This window comes from Heterodontus francisci, chromosome 6, assembly GCF_036365525.1.
Source record: "Heterodontus francisci isolate sHetFra1 chromosome 6, sHetFra1.hap1, whole genome shotgun sequence".
NCBI lineage: Eukaryota > Metazoa > Chordata > Chondrichthyes > Heterodontiformes > Heterodontidae > Heterodontus > Heterodontus francisci.
In genome coordinates, this window is record NC_090376.1 from 60,962,304 (window position 1) to 60,977,322 (window position 15,019).

The window sequence follows — 15,019 nt, forward strand, 5'->3', positions numbered from 1 at the left end:
TTTTACATTTCTTTTATAAATTATGTCTACATTTGTGATGGAAATTGCTAATGTAAACTTGTTGTACTGTAATTATACCTTCCCACCAATGATAATGTTGCATTTCAAATACTGATGATCACCCAACAATGCAAATAAGCACAAAATTAAAAACCTCCCCTTGTAAAAGTTAGCATTTCAACTCTATTTTAACTTTGCTATTTTGTATATGAAACCTAATCTTGAATCAGTTCCAGACATTTTGTGATCACAAATATGGTACCACACAGGAAGTATCAAAATATTTTTTAGTGGAGTCAGCGTTTGACAAGTGTGTAACTAACCACTGCTGAATTCTATAAGATATGAAACTAATCTCATCATTCACTGAGACTGATTATAAATGCATACATCATGTGGCACTGCACTGCTCAGATGCGGTCACATGTGCAATGGCTCAGTCAGCTGCTGCCAGTCATGCTGGAGAGGCGGATGTTATACAGGCAGAAGACTTCAAACAACATGCATGATGGTGGCATGTGGTGAGAGGAGCATATGTTGCACTTCAGGGATTTTGGAAGCGTGGTTGTCCCTGGATGCCCTCTGTATCCTCATCGTCTGAGGATATCTCCCGCTCCCGTATTGTATCATCCTGCAAGGCCCTCCCCCTCTGTACTGCGATGTTGTGCAGAATGTAGCATACAACAGGGCGGCACAGTGGGTGGCACGGCAGCCTCACAGCTCCAGCGACCCAGGTTCAGTTCTGGGTACTGCCTGTGCAGAGTTTGCAAGTTCTCCCTGTGACCGCGTGGGTTTCCGCCGGGTGCTCCAGTTTCCTCCCACAGCCAAAGACTTGCAGGTTGATAGGTATATTGACCATTCTAAATTGTCCCTAGTGTAGGTAGGTGGTAGGAGAATTGAGGGAAGGTGGGGATGTGATAGGGAATATGGGATTAAATGCAGGATTAGTATAAATGGGTAGTTGTTGGTCGGCACAGACTCGGTGAGTCGCAGGGCCTATTTCAGTGCTGTATCTCTCTCTATGAACAACAATGTGCCAAATCCTGTCTGGTGCGTACTGTAGGGCTCCACCAGCATGCCAATGGCCTGCTCAATGGTAGCTCAGGTGGAGCAGTGGCAGGCATTGTAGTACTCTTCTGCATCGCTGCTGGGGTTCCTCACCCACGTCAGAAGCCATGTCAGCAAGGGGTAGCCCTTATCCCCAAGAATCCACCCCTGAAGGTGTGCGGGGGGAGTGAACAGCAGTGGCACCTGGGACTGGCGCAGGATGAACAAGTCATGGCAGATGCCTGAGAAGCCAGTGCAGACTTGCAGGAAGTGCTTTCTGTGGTCGCACACTAGTTGCACATGGATGGATTGAAAGCCCTTTCTGTTTATGTATGAGTCTGGTTGTTTCGTGGGAGCCTTGATGGCCACACGCGTGCTGTCGATGACTCCTTGCACCTATGGGAAGCCCACAATGGCCCCAAAACCAACGGCCCTCTCGGCCTGACTGTCAGGGTCCGTCCTGAAGTGTACAAAGTCACCAGCCCTCCTGTACAAAGCATCGGTAACCTCCCAGTGGTGTACTTCTGATTGCGAGACCCCACACAAGTCGCCGGTGGAACCTTAGAATGATCCAGAGGCGTAGAAGTTAAGGGCAGTCGTCACTTTGAGGGCAACAGGTGACCATGAAACCCCAGTGCCTGCAGGTCTGTGTTCAGCACTGTGCAGAGATGTGTGGCCGCTTCTCTGGTCATCCGCAGTTGTCTCTCACACTGGCATTCAAGTATCTGCAGGTACATCATCCTAGTCCTATAGACCACTGGCATCTCTGGGCTATTCTGTGCCTTGGTGGGTTCTGCTGCTGCTCGCGTCTTAAAGCTTCCACCTGGACCGCATCTGCCTATTGATCCCGCCTCCGACATATGCCTCATCATGGTATGAGGATCCAGAAAGACAGGGTGGACCATCCCCATCTCTATGCTCCAAGGATATTCGGTTCCTTCACAGGCCAATGGCACATATCTGGGCAGAGAGTAGTGTTAATTGGTGCCTCAGGTGTGTTGCAGCCTGAGGTGTATGGTACGGCATGATGTTGCCTGCAGTAACTTTAGGTAAGTGCGAGCCAGCCTGACCACCATTAAACTATTCGAGGTGCCAGCAGTGGACCACCAGCAACTGGAACATATATAGTTTCACATTTGTGCCCTCCCACACACTAAAATGGTTCATCTATTTCCAGTGTTACCCCCGCCTACCCTCCACAACATCAGTGCCCGAATGCAGGGTGACCCACCCCCACCCACGAACGGGTGCAGAGTGACCCCCTTCACGAAACAAGGGTGCAGGATTCCCCACCACCCCCAACATGGATGCAGAGTTCTGACACTACCCCTCCCCATCACCAACAACATGGATGCAGAGTTCTGAGCTCCCTCCCCCTTATCCACAGTGCCAACATGGTTGCAGAGTTGCGAACCCCCTCTCATCACCCCCACCGCCAACAACATGGATTCAGGGTTCTGACCCCTCACTCTCTACCCCCCCCAAACACTGTCAACAACATGGATGCAGCGTTCTGAACCCCCTCACTGCCAACAACATGGATGCAGAGTTCCGACCCCCCTCCCTTTCCGCTCCCTCGCCCACACCGCCAGCCAACAACATGGATGCAGAGGTCCGACACCGCCCCTCCCCATCACCAACAACATGGATGCAGAATTCCAAACCCCTCTCTGGACAATTAACTCGGCTTCGCAAAAAACACGGAGGAGAACAGCACAGTACTTAGCAACCTTTATCATCGCCTCAGTGGTGCTGGCTTTTCTAGGATGGTAAACTGAAGGCACCTAAGTGCTGCACGACCACCGGAAGATCGATAACTACTTGTTGGATCGTGACGGGACACATGGTAATGAATGCAGATGGCTGTTTTACATATGCTAAGTCAGGTCCCGTCACAGAACGGAAGAGGGGCCACCACGGAGCTTCCCTGCCACAGGGAAGAGCAGGCTTGGCATTCCCGGCGTTGGGCTCCGTGGCGGGCTATTGCCGCTCCAATCTTCTGGGCCCCCCCCCCCCCCCGCCATGGAACCCGATGCCGGGGGGACAAGAAGATTCAGCCTATGGAGTTAAGGCCACAATCAGATCAGCCATGATCTTATTGAATGGCGAAATAGTTTCGAGGGGACGAATGGCCCACTCCTGCTCCTATTTCTTACGTTCTTATGTTCAAAAGTTACACTGCGTTTAATTGCATGAAGGAACACGTATTTCACGAACTGAAAGAAGCAGCATTGCACTGTAAAATAAAAAAAACTCATAGCTGGATTTAGAGAGAAAAAAAAATTAAACAGTCTCCAATAGCAAACGAGCATCTAAATGGGCCCCATGCTCAATGCTGGTCCTTTCAACAGAAGCTGGTTTTCAAGTTTTTTTCTGCCATCCTTTTATAACACCAGGCATTGTCTTATGTCCCGTCAAGAGACTACAGAAATGCAACATTCACCCACATTTCACAAAGTGGGAACAGTCTACAGACTTCCAGTTATGCCACTAATGAATCATATTATTTAAGTGCATACTCTTATGCTCAGATGGCATTAGACTGCCATAAGCAGGAAACAACCTTCACTGTCCTTCTAAGGCTCTCTGAATGTCATCTTGAAAATTTACTTTATGAGATGAAGAACTATATTCACAGAAAACCACTGAACAAAACAGGACATATTGCAGGAATGAACAATAGAATCTGAATAAATATAAAATAGATTTCAGTTGGGATTGTCAATACATATTACTGAAATTCTGTATAATGGGTAGCTCCAATTAAAAAAATTATTACACTTTTTTGTTGAGACATGTAGCCAAATCCTTAGCTTTATGATTCACTACAGCACTTTATTTCTACACCAAGAATGCCAATGAATTTAACTCTTCCACACAGTGTTGCACTGAGAAACAGCTCAAATGATCTACAGAGAAGCATTAGAAAACTGACCTTGAACAATTTACATAATTGACTAAATTATTCGAGAATGGATGATAGATACAGCAAGCTGTTAGGTAGCAAGCTGGACAGTGCAATGAGTGTTCCACAAGCAAAAGGTGTCAGTACTAATAAGATTCCAATTTCAGAGTACCAGGTCTTACCACATCTGTGTATCCTTTACCAATCAGTATTCTCTACTTACTTCATGAGTTAATTACATTCTTGATGTGAAGTTAAAATTGGCACTTTTCTCAATGTTCTTTATGATAAACCCCCTAATTCTAAAACACTAAAAATGCTGCCATTTATTTGTATACTATAAAATGCAGAAACAATACATGGAAAGTTGTAAAGATGGACTGAAATGTAATGCTAACAGAGACATCTTTCAAAAAGATTAGAATAATTGACCAGTAAAATTAAATAATTGTGAAAGCATAAAAAGAACTTTAAATTCAAAAAGAATAGCATAAATAAGTAGATATGTATATTAATTGTTTTTCTTTTTTAAAGGGCAGGGAAATAAGACTAAGTGGATGCTTCTGTCAGAGTGCCAGCACAGGTGCCATCTTCTCAGATGTGAATTCTACAATTCTATTGCTGGCCAGTTTTTACATGCGCGCGCACGCACACACATATATAGTATATTTTAAATTCTAAAAAATATCAATTTTAGGCTTCTTTTTCATTTGGCAAGATATCATTTACTAATCATCCTAATTGCCCTGAGGGCAAGAAGAGTCAACCACACAGGATGGAAACTTACCACCTTCGTAGATCTTCTAAGGTTGGGACCAAAAGAGGATCCCGAGACTGGGGTGATGCCCGGTCGCTAAAGCCCGGCTACCCAACCCAAACCCGATGAGACCCGACTACATGTGTACACCCACCACCACCCCCCATCAGGGCGGGTTCGGGACCCAGTAACAGTTGCAACGCCATTGTGTAAATGCAGCCCAAAGTGTGGGACTAGTAGTCACATATAGACTAAACCTGAAAACCTGAAGGACATTAGCATACAGTTGGGTTTTTATGGTTACTTTTTATGGTGCTTGCCCATAAGTTACCAGATTTAACAAATTCAATTTCATGCCTTTCCATAGTAGAATTTGAACACATGGGTTGGTATATTTTACTCACTATATGTGAAATAATTAAAGATTGGTCCAGTGAATCCATCTTGTGAGGCCTGGTCTTTTAAAGGTGACAGGATTGGTTCCAGTTCTTCTGGTGTATACAGCCCAGGGACTTCACCTAATAAATAAAACCACAGTTAGGCACCGGTTTATTGTGAACAGCTAAAGGTGAAAGACAAAAATAGACAGAATGCATGCATAGCATGCTAAATCATAAATGTATGTGTATTACAGGATCCTCCTTTGGATTACAGAAGTTACTGTGCTAAGTAGTCTTACTAACTCAAAGATAACCCTGTTCTTGTATTCTTCATGTTCTCCCAAATTAAATGTTTTAAAATAACTTCTGTTTTTAAAACACACACAAGGAAACAGGAAAAAGAGGCAACTCCCAACCGCAAGAAAGAGTAACTGGATGTTGAATCTCATCCCGTGCCTAAGAACTTCAATCATGACACTTTTAAAGGTGAAAAAGATGCTTTATTGGGAGCTAAAGATGGTGACTTCAGATCAAGACTAGCTGAATCGGCATAATGTAATAGCAATGATTTTTATTCTTTCTCTCCTGAGCCCTATAACTATTTGAGATGTCAAAGGGAAAGAAAAGAACTGGTATTTGAGTACCAGCATTGGGTCAGGGGTAAAAGTCATATCTCTGAAGCACAAGTTTGTATGTTCAAGTGTGATTCCAAAAAGCTGAGCACATAAGCTAAGCTGACATTACAGTGTAATGCTGAGGTAATGCTGCACTGTCAGGGCTACTGCCTTTCGGATGAAACAGTAAACCAAAGTTCTGTCTGCCCTCTCAGGTGGGATGCCGTGGACTTGTTAGACATCCTGGGAGTTGAAGGTTAATAACCAAACTTCTTTGTATGTTGGAGCAATAGGCTTTCCAAGACTAACAGGATGGCACTGAAGTGCCATGATAAGAAAGCATAGCTTATCATCTCTTTTTAGAGGTTGATTGTTATATATGAGAAAGGTTTGTGCAACGGAATAAGCAAGAATAATAATTTCAACCATGTGTATTTTTACATTCGTTCACATGATGTTAGCATCGCTGGCAAGGCCAGCAATTGTTGCGCATCCCTAATTGCCCTTGAGAAGTAGATGGTGAACTGCCTTCTTGAACCGCTGTAGACCGTGTGTTGTAGGTACAGCTACAGTGCTGTTAGGGAAGGAGTTCCAGGATATTCACCCAGTGACAGTGAAGTATGGTATGTGACTTGGAGGGGAACTTGCAGGTGGTGATGTTCCCATGAACCTGCTGCCCTTTCGTTCTATGTGGTAGAGGACCTGGGGTTATAAGGTACTGTCGAAGGAGTCTTGGCAAATTTCTGCAGTGCATCATTTAGATGGTACACACTGCTGCCACTGTGCATTGGTGGTGATGGGAGTGAATGTTTAAGGTGAGATGGACGGTGCACTCATCCAGGCAAGTGAGGAATATTACATCACACTCCTGACTTGTTCCTTGTAGATGGTGGGCAGTATTTGGGGACTCAGGTGGGGAGATACTCACCACAGAATTTCCAGCCTCTGACCTACTCTTGCATCCGCAGTATTCACGTGGCTAGTCCAGTTAAGTTTCAGGTCAATGGTAACTCCCAGGATGTTGATGGTGGAGGATTCAGTGATGGTAATGCTGTTGAACGTCAAGGGGAGTTACTTAGATGCTTTCTTATTGGAGATGATCATTACCTGGCACTTGTGTGATGCAGATGTTACTTGCAACTTATCAGCCCAAGCCTTTACCCAGATCTTGCTGCATGCAGGGACAAACTGTTCAGTATCTGAGAAGTTACAAATGGTGCTGAACACTGTGCAATCATCAGCAAACATCCCCATTTCTGACCTAGTGATGGAGGGAAGGTCAATGATGAAGCAGCTGAAGATGGTTGGGCCTAGGACACTACCCTGAGGACCTCCTGCAGCAATGTCCTGGGGCTGAGACAGTTGACCTCCAAAAACCGCAACCATAGAATCATCGAATGGTACAGTGCAAGGTATGTCTCCAACCAGTGGACATTTTCCCTCAATTCGCACGGACTTCAATTTTTCTAGGGTTCCTGGATGCCAATGAGGTCAAATGCTGCCTTGATGTCAAGGGCAGTCACTCTCACCTCACCTCTGGAATTCAGTTCTTATATCCATGTTTAGACCAAGGCTATAATGAGGTCTGGTGGAACCCAAACTGAGCGTCACTGAGCAGGTTATTGCTGAGTAAGTGGCGTTTGATAGCACTGTCGACAACACCTTCCCTCACTTTGTGGATGATGGAGAGCAGACTGATGGGGTGGTAATTGGCTGGATTGAATTTCTCCTGCTTTTTGTGGACAGGACATACCTGGGCAATTTTCCACATTGTCAGGTAGATGCCAGTGTTGTACCTGTACTGGAACAGCTTGGCTAGGGGCTTGACTAGTTCTGGAGCAGAAGTCTTCAGTACTACAGACAGGATGTTGTCAGGGCCCATCGTCTTTGCCATATCCAGTGCTTTCAGTTGTTTCTTGATACTACGTGGAGTGAATCAAATGGGCTGAAGACTGGCCTCTGTGATACTCGGGACCTCAGGAGGAGGCAGAGTTGAATCAAGATGGTTTCAAATGCTTTAGCCTGGTCTTTAGCACTGACATACTGGGCTCCCCCATTATTGAGGATGGGGATGTTTGTGGAGCCTCCTCCTCTGGTTAGTTGTTTAATTGTCCACCACCATTCACAACTGAATACGGCAGGATTGCAGAGTTTTGATCTGATTTGTTGTTTGTGGGATTGCTTAACTCTGTGTATAGCATGCTGTTTCCACTGTTAAGCATGCACGTAATCCTGTGTTGTAGCTTCAACAGGTTAGCACTTCATTTTCAGGTATGCCGGGTGCTATTCCTGGCATGCTCTCCCATGCCCCTCACTGAACCAAGGTCGGTCCCCTAGCTTGATGGTAATGGTAGAGTGAGGGATATACCGAGCCATGAGGTTATAGATTGTAGTTGAATACAATTCAGCTATTGCCGATGGCCCACAGTGCCTCATGGATGCCCAGTTTTAGGCTGCTACATCTGTCCTGAATCTATCCCATTTAGCACAGTGGTAGTGCCACACAACAAGATGGTGGTTATCCTCAGGGTGAAGATGGGAGTTTGTTTTCACAGGGATTGTACTGTGGCCACCCCTGCCAATACTGTCAAGAACAGATGCATCCGTGACAGATAGATTGGTGGGGACAAAGTCAAGTAGGTTTTTCCCTCTTGGGCGGTTCTCTCACCATCTGCTGCAGGCCCAGTCTGGCAGATACACCCTTCAGGACTCAGACAGCTCAGTCAGTAATGGTACTACAAAACCAGTTTTACTTCTGACATTGAAGTTTACCATCAGAGTACGTTATGTGCCCTTGTGGCCCTCAGTGCTTCTCCAGAGTAGTGTTCAACAAGGAGGAGCACTGATTCATCAGTTGAAGGAGGGCGGTAAAGGCAATCAGCAGGAGGTATCCTTGTCCATGTTTGAGCTGATGACGTGAAACGTCATGGAGTCTGGAGTCAACGTGGAGGACTCCCAGGGCCACTCAACCCAAATGTATACCCCTGTGCCGCCATCTCTGGTCAGTCTGTCCTGCCTGTGGGACAGGACATACCCAGAGATGGTAATGGAGGAGACTGGGAAATTGGCTGTAAGGTATGATTCATTAAGGATGGCTGTATCAGGCTGGTCTATAGGACTGCTCTCCCAATTTTGGCACAAGTCCCTAGATGTTAGTGAGGAGGACTTTGTAGGGTCGCCTTTGTCATTTCCGGAGCCTAAGTCGATGTGGGCAGACCTGTCCGCTTTTATTCTTATTCAACTTTTCTGTAGCAGTTTTATATAGCTGAGTGGCTTACTAGGCCATTTCAGAGGGCAGTTAAGAATCAACAACATTGCTGAGGGTCTGGAATCACATGTAGGCCAGACTGGGTAACAAAGGCAGATTTCCTTCCCTGAAAGTCATTAGTGAAACCAGATAGGTTTTTGTGATAATCCAGTAATTTCATGGGCACCATAATTCCTGATTGATTGATTAATTAATTTAAATTCCAACAACTGCCATGGATGGGACTGGAAATCATGTCTCTGAAACATTATTTCAGGCCTCTGAATTTCTAGTCCAGTCACATTACCATTATGCTACTGTTCCCAATTAGAGTAAAACTTTGGTGGTTAGTTATAATAAGCACAGGAATCCATTAACTAGAGTATAGAATGATAATGGTTAAAGAAGTACTACTCAAAGGATTCAAGAACAGCAACTTATATTTATTCAGTTCCTTTAAGATAGTAAAATGTCCCAAGGCATTTCACAGAAACATTATGAACAAAGTACGACACGGAGGCACAAATAAATACTAGGCCGGATGACAAAAAAATTTGGTCAAAGAGATATGTTTTAAGGAGAGACTTAATAGGAAGCAAGTGAGGTGAAGAGCTGGTGAGGTGTAGGAAGGATATTCCAGAGCTTGGAGCTTAGGCAACTGAAGGTGCAGCCAGCAACGGTAGAGCGATTAAAATCAGGGATGCACAAGAGGCCAGAATTAGAGAAATACAGATATCTCAGAGGATTGTGAGGCTTGTAGAGATTACAGAGATAGGGAGGGGTGAAGCCATGGAGAGATTTGAAAACAAGCATGAGAATTTTAAAATCAAGACATTGCTTGAGCGGGAACCAATGTAGGTCAGCGAGCACAGGGGTGATACTGGAACGGGACTTGGTGTGAGTTAAGACACGGGCAGCAGAGTTTTGGATGACCTGAGGTGTACAAAGAGTAGAATGTGGGAGACCAGTTAGGAGCGCATTGAAATAATCAAGTCCAGAGGTAACAAAGGCATGAATGAGGGTTTCAGCAGGAAATGAGCTGAGACAGGGGAGAAGTTGGACAATGTTTCGGAGGTAGAAAAAGGTGGTCTTAGTGATGACATGAATAGGAGGTCGGAAGCTCACCTCTGGATTAAATGTGACACCAAGGCTGCAAACCGAGTGGCTTAATCAGACTGTTGACAGGGAGAGGGATTGAGTTTGGAGTGGGTTCAAAAACAATGGCTTTAGACTCCCCAATATTTAATTGGAGGAAGTTTCTGCTCATCCAATATTGAATGTTGGATAACAGTGAAGGAGTCAAGAGAATGGTGGTGAGGTAGAGTTGAAGGTCATCAGCATACATGCGAAACGAACACTATGCTTTCGAATGATGTCACCGAGCAGCAGCACGTAGATGAGAAATAGGAGGGGGCCAAGGATAAATCCATGGAGGACACCAGAGATAATGGTGCGGGAGCAGGAAGAGAAGCCATTGCGAGTAATTCTCTGGCTATGATTAAATAGATAAGAATGGAAGCAAGTTAGAGCAGCACCACCAAGCTGGACGACAGTGGAGAGGTGTTGGAGGAGGATGCTGTGGTCAACCGTGTCAAAGGCTGCAGACAAGTAGAGATGGACGAGGAGGGAAAGTTTACCTTTGTCATAGTCACATAGGATGACATTTATGACTTTGATAAGAGTTGTTTTGGTACTGGGGCAGACCAGAAACCCGACTGGAGGGATTCCAGGAAAGATGGAAACAGATTTGGAAGGTGGCAACATGTTCAAGGACTTTGGAGAAGAAAGGAAGGTTGGAGATGGAACGTTAGCTTGTAACGGCAGTGGGGGCAAGGGTAGTTTTTTTTTTAAGGAGAGGGGTAATGACAGCAGATTAAAGGAGAGAGAGACAACACCTGAAGAGAGAGAACCGTTTCCAATATCGGCTAACATGGGGACCAGGATGGGAAGTTAGGTGATCAGCAGTTTAGCAGGACTAGGATTGAGGGAACAGGAGGTGGGTCTCATGAACAAGATGAGCTCAGGGAGAACATGAGAGGAGAAACTAGAGAAAGATGTGAGTTCAGGGCTAGGCAGTGGGGAGCATGGGAGGGGATGGCAGAAGCAGCTGATTGGATGGTCTTGATCTTAGTGACAAAGAGGTCCATGAACTCCTCACACTTATTGTTAGAGGTGAGGGTGGAAGGGACAGGGGAGAGGGGTTTAAGACGACAGTTTGCAGTAGAGAAAATAAGCTGAGGGTTATCATTGCATTCCAGGATGGTCCTGGAATAGTGAGCAATTTTGGCAGATGAGAGTAGGATTCGATGGTGTTTTAAGTGGCTAAACCAGTTATCCACCATATCCTTTCAAGTCTGTGGCCCTTAGACAAGAGAGTGGAGATGAGGGCCATACCAGGGGGAATGGCCAGCGTGAGAGAGATTGATCTTTTTATTGGGGGCTCAGGCATCAAAGGTGGAGGTGAATGTGTGGTTGAGCAAATCAGTAGCTGCTGAAATGTTGTGGCAAATGGAGGACCAAAGGTTAGATAGTTGAGATTTTGAAAGTGCAGTTGTAAGTAAAAAGGGGGGTAATTTTTTATTTCCAGAGACAGATACAGAATGAGGTAGGGTTGGGGCGTGGAAGGGAAATATGGGTGGAGAGTGATACAAGGAAGCGATCAAAAATGGCCTGATCTGTAACTGATATGATGGGACTAGCAAGGCCATGTGAGATGGCAAGGTCAAGGGGGTAGCCGTGAATATGGGTTGGGAGTTTACATCCAGAGAGAGATTTAGGGAGGATAAGAGGGCAGTGACCTCATAAGAAAGAAAACATGATGAGTTGAGATGGAGGTTGAAATCAATGAGGATGAGAAGTTGTTCAGTGCAGAGGCTGAGGGAGGAAAGCAGTGTAGATATCTCAGTTATAGATTTTTTTATCGTACTTGGTGGGGGAGCTGTGTAGAGAACGATGATTTTGAAAGAGAGTTGAGAGGGGTGTAACAAGGTGATGCTCAAAGGAGGAGAAAGTTCCAGAGGAGTAGGGGGTCAGGCCAAGGTGTGATCTGGTGATAAGCACCACACCACCACGACAACAGTCTTGGCGGGGCAAGTGGTGGAAGATGTAGCCAAGCGGGGAGGCTTCATTAAGCGGCAAGGTGTCATCACCCTTCAGCTAGGTTTCCATTCAGGCCATGATCATCCACAACAAGTTCATGAGAATAGTTAAGTGAAGGATTCTTGTTTGAGGGAAATTTGGAGTAAACAACTAAAACTGTTTATTTGAATGGATGGTCTTCAAGGGATTCACGAACAGATACACCATGAGATCTTATCTGTGACGCGTATCTTTGATGTAGGAAAAATATGGTGCATAAAGCAGCATGGTTTTCAACAGTTCTTCAGAGGGCTCAAAAGATAGAACTATAAACTGAAAGCCTCTCTCTGTATCTAGTTGGGACTATCACCTATATTAGATATCAATGAAGTGTATCCCATATGCACCACCAAGTGTCTGTCTCATGTTTACCCAATGTTGTCGTTCTGTTCAATAGAAGGAAAGAGGTTGACTAACATTTGAATACTAACAGATGTAAAATATCCCATGCTACTATTTGAAGAAGAGCGACAGAGTTCTCCTGGTGTCCTCACCAACATTTCTAAAACACATTACATAGTCATTTACCTCAATGTTGTTTGCAAGACATTGCTGTGTGCAAATTAGCTGCTGCATTTCCCTTCATTACAACAGTAACTACTGACAGTAATAGCCACAACAATTGGTCCTAAAGCGACAGCAAATGCAATACACTCCTCCCTGCCAGATAGCTACTGCTCCCTGCCAGTTTTGGGCAGGAAACTGACTGAGGATATGCTAATGAGGTCCAAGCACGAAAATCTCCTGGACCTCAAGTTTTGAAAATCAGGGTAATTTGTTGTCAGCAGTGGCCTCCATCTGCCCAACTCAGGTCCCAAGTTAAAATTGGGGCTAAATTCTCACATAAATCAAACCATCCATGTTAGGTGTGTAATCTGTTAATTGGTGATCCAGATTTCAATTTGTTTTTCTAATCAGTTACAGTCATTTTTGCCTGAAAAGTTGATCAAAATCACTTCTGCATTCCTCATTTTTTATTTAGTAGATTAAGATTAGTCATTAATATAGCCCTTTTTCACATCTTCTCCTCTTCATCTCCATAAACTATTCAATCCTCATTTCTATTCTAATCTGCCAATCTGTAGGAAATCTGTACTGTTGTTTTTATTTTTTTTGCATAAAAAGCTTCAACCAGATGATCCCACATGGCAGTTTTCCCGTTGCTATAAAATATATTTCCTTACCTCTAAAGGGATCAACACAGAGATCTACAAGCCCCTGTTTTCTTATCTAAGTGTACTATAATACTGCTATAAAAAACAGAAATATGCAGTAGCTTCATTTGCATCTATAGAGAGAAAAATACATGTTAACCTTACGTTAAGTTAGAATAGCTTTAAGTAGCAATGGAAATAAAAAGTGAACAGGTCGTTAAAGAAAAAACTGACTGAAAATACAATTACTCTCTTGAAAAAAAGAGAATGTATCATGGCTCATCATGCCAACCACTCATTGCTCATTTCATGTCTGTGTTAAGCTTCTGTACGGCTGTTTAGCTGCTCAGATAGAATTAAGCAGCCATCAGCTTGTTTATTTTTTGCAGTCTCAATTTTGGTACATTGGTCCTCAACACCATAGGCAATTCCCCAAGAGATTATTGTCTGCTTTGCACATCCGGTACACTGCCCAATAGAAAGGAAGATTGCCTGCATCCGATGCTCAGCAGCAGTAATGGCGCCAACATCGCAGTTAATAAACTTTATTTGGAGTAGCATACCAGGGCAAGAATTCAGGACATTAAGAAAAGCTGGGTAGGCTGCAGCCTGAAGAAGGGCCAAATGTGTTGCAGATCTGCTAAAGAAAATACAAAATAGATATACAAAAGCACATGATAACATCGCAAAGAAAAAGAATACAATTTATTCACTGCAATAATTTACAAAATAAAGTGTTATGGTCCTTCAGTGTTTCAGCAGCCATTAGCATAGCACAAAGGTTGCTAATCTATAATTATTATTTCATCTAATTACAACTTAGATACAGACCTGAAGACAAGAGACTGTTCACCATCTCAAGGAAATGAGCGTGCACAAACTGGTAGTCCTCCAGGATCAACACAACCTGATGTCCATCAAGACCTGCAAGCTGCATCACCTAGAAGGAAAGTTAAATAATGAAAAATGCAACAGGGAAATTTTTACATGGCAACACAGAGTACAAATTCCAACAGGTCAAGTTCTAAAAACCATGAATAGGCTGCTGAGAATAATAACTGTCACTATTACTAAAGCTATGAAGAAATGGCTAGACTCCGACAAGTAAAGATAATACAGAATGCATGATTAATAATTGAGAAAAATAGCACTTTCCTCCAACTCCTGCAAACTATGTGAAAATAAATTGTTCATAATTTTTCACAATTAATGAAGAAGTTCCAACCTTTTACAATGACAAGGCTGGAGGTGTGCCTCACCATGTCTGATTTTACAGCGAAGAGGCTGGTAGTGTGTCTCAATTTCTTCTAAATCAAAACAGACTGTCACCAAAGAGATAAGTACATTTCAGGTAGCTATTTTCTATTTTAACGATTCCCCTCCTTTATATCCAACTGTATTATACCTTGGATAACAAGACAGGTAAGCAACAACACTCATGCCTCTGTCAAATGCTGCACTATAACAGAATCACAGAATTGTTACAACACAGGAGGCCGTTCGGCCCATCATGTCAGCACTGGATCTCCGAAGGAGCAATTTACCAAGTGCCAGTCCCCCGCCTTCTCCCCCTAGCCCTGCACATTTTTCCTTTTCAGAATGTAATATAATAATTTATCATCTTTGCCCTGAAGATTTATTTGTTTCAAGACATTTCAGCCAGGTTAGAACTATCATTTATTCAGAAATCATTAATTATACTTGGGTATAATTATACTTAGGGATAGCATATCACGATAACTTTCCTGGTGAATATGGCCTAACCAAGGTTCAATAT

General features: G+C 43.9%; 1 protein-coding gene across 2 annotated transcripts in view; it reads right to left on the reverse strand.

The window, feature by feature from the left end:
- The window catches only part of dync2h1 (dynein cytoplasmic 2 heavy chain 1), an 836,995-nt gene that overhangs the window by 567,255 nt on the left and 254,721 nt on the right, over nucleotides 1-15,019 (reverse strand). For both annotated transcript variants that reach the window (XM_068033753.1, XM_068033752.1), the window contains exons 51-52: nucleotides 14,074-14,182; nucleotides 5,114-5,227 (exon numbers count right to left, since the gene is read on the reverse strand). In XM_068033753.1, coding sequence (XP_067889854.1) covers nucleotides 5,114-5,227; nucleotides 14,074-14,182 — 223 coding nt within the window. The remainder of the gene's footprint in view (nucleotides 1-5,113; nucleotides 5,228-14,073; nucleotides 14,183-15,019) is intronic.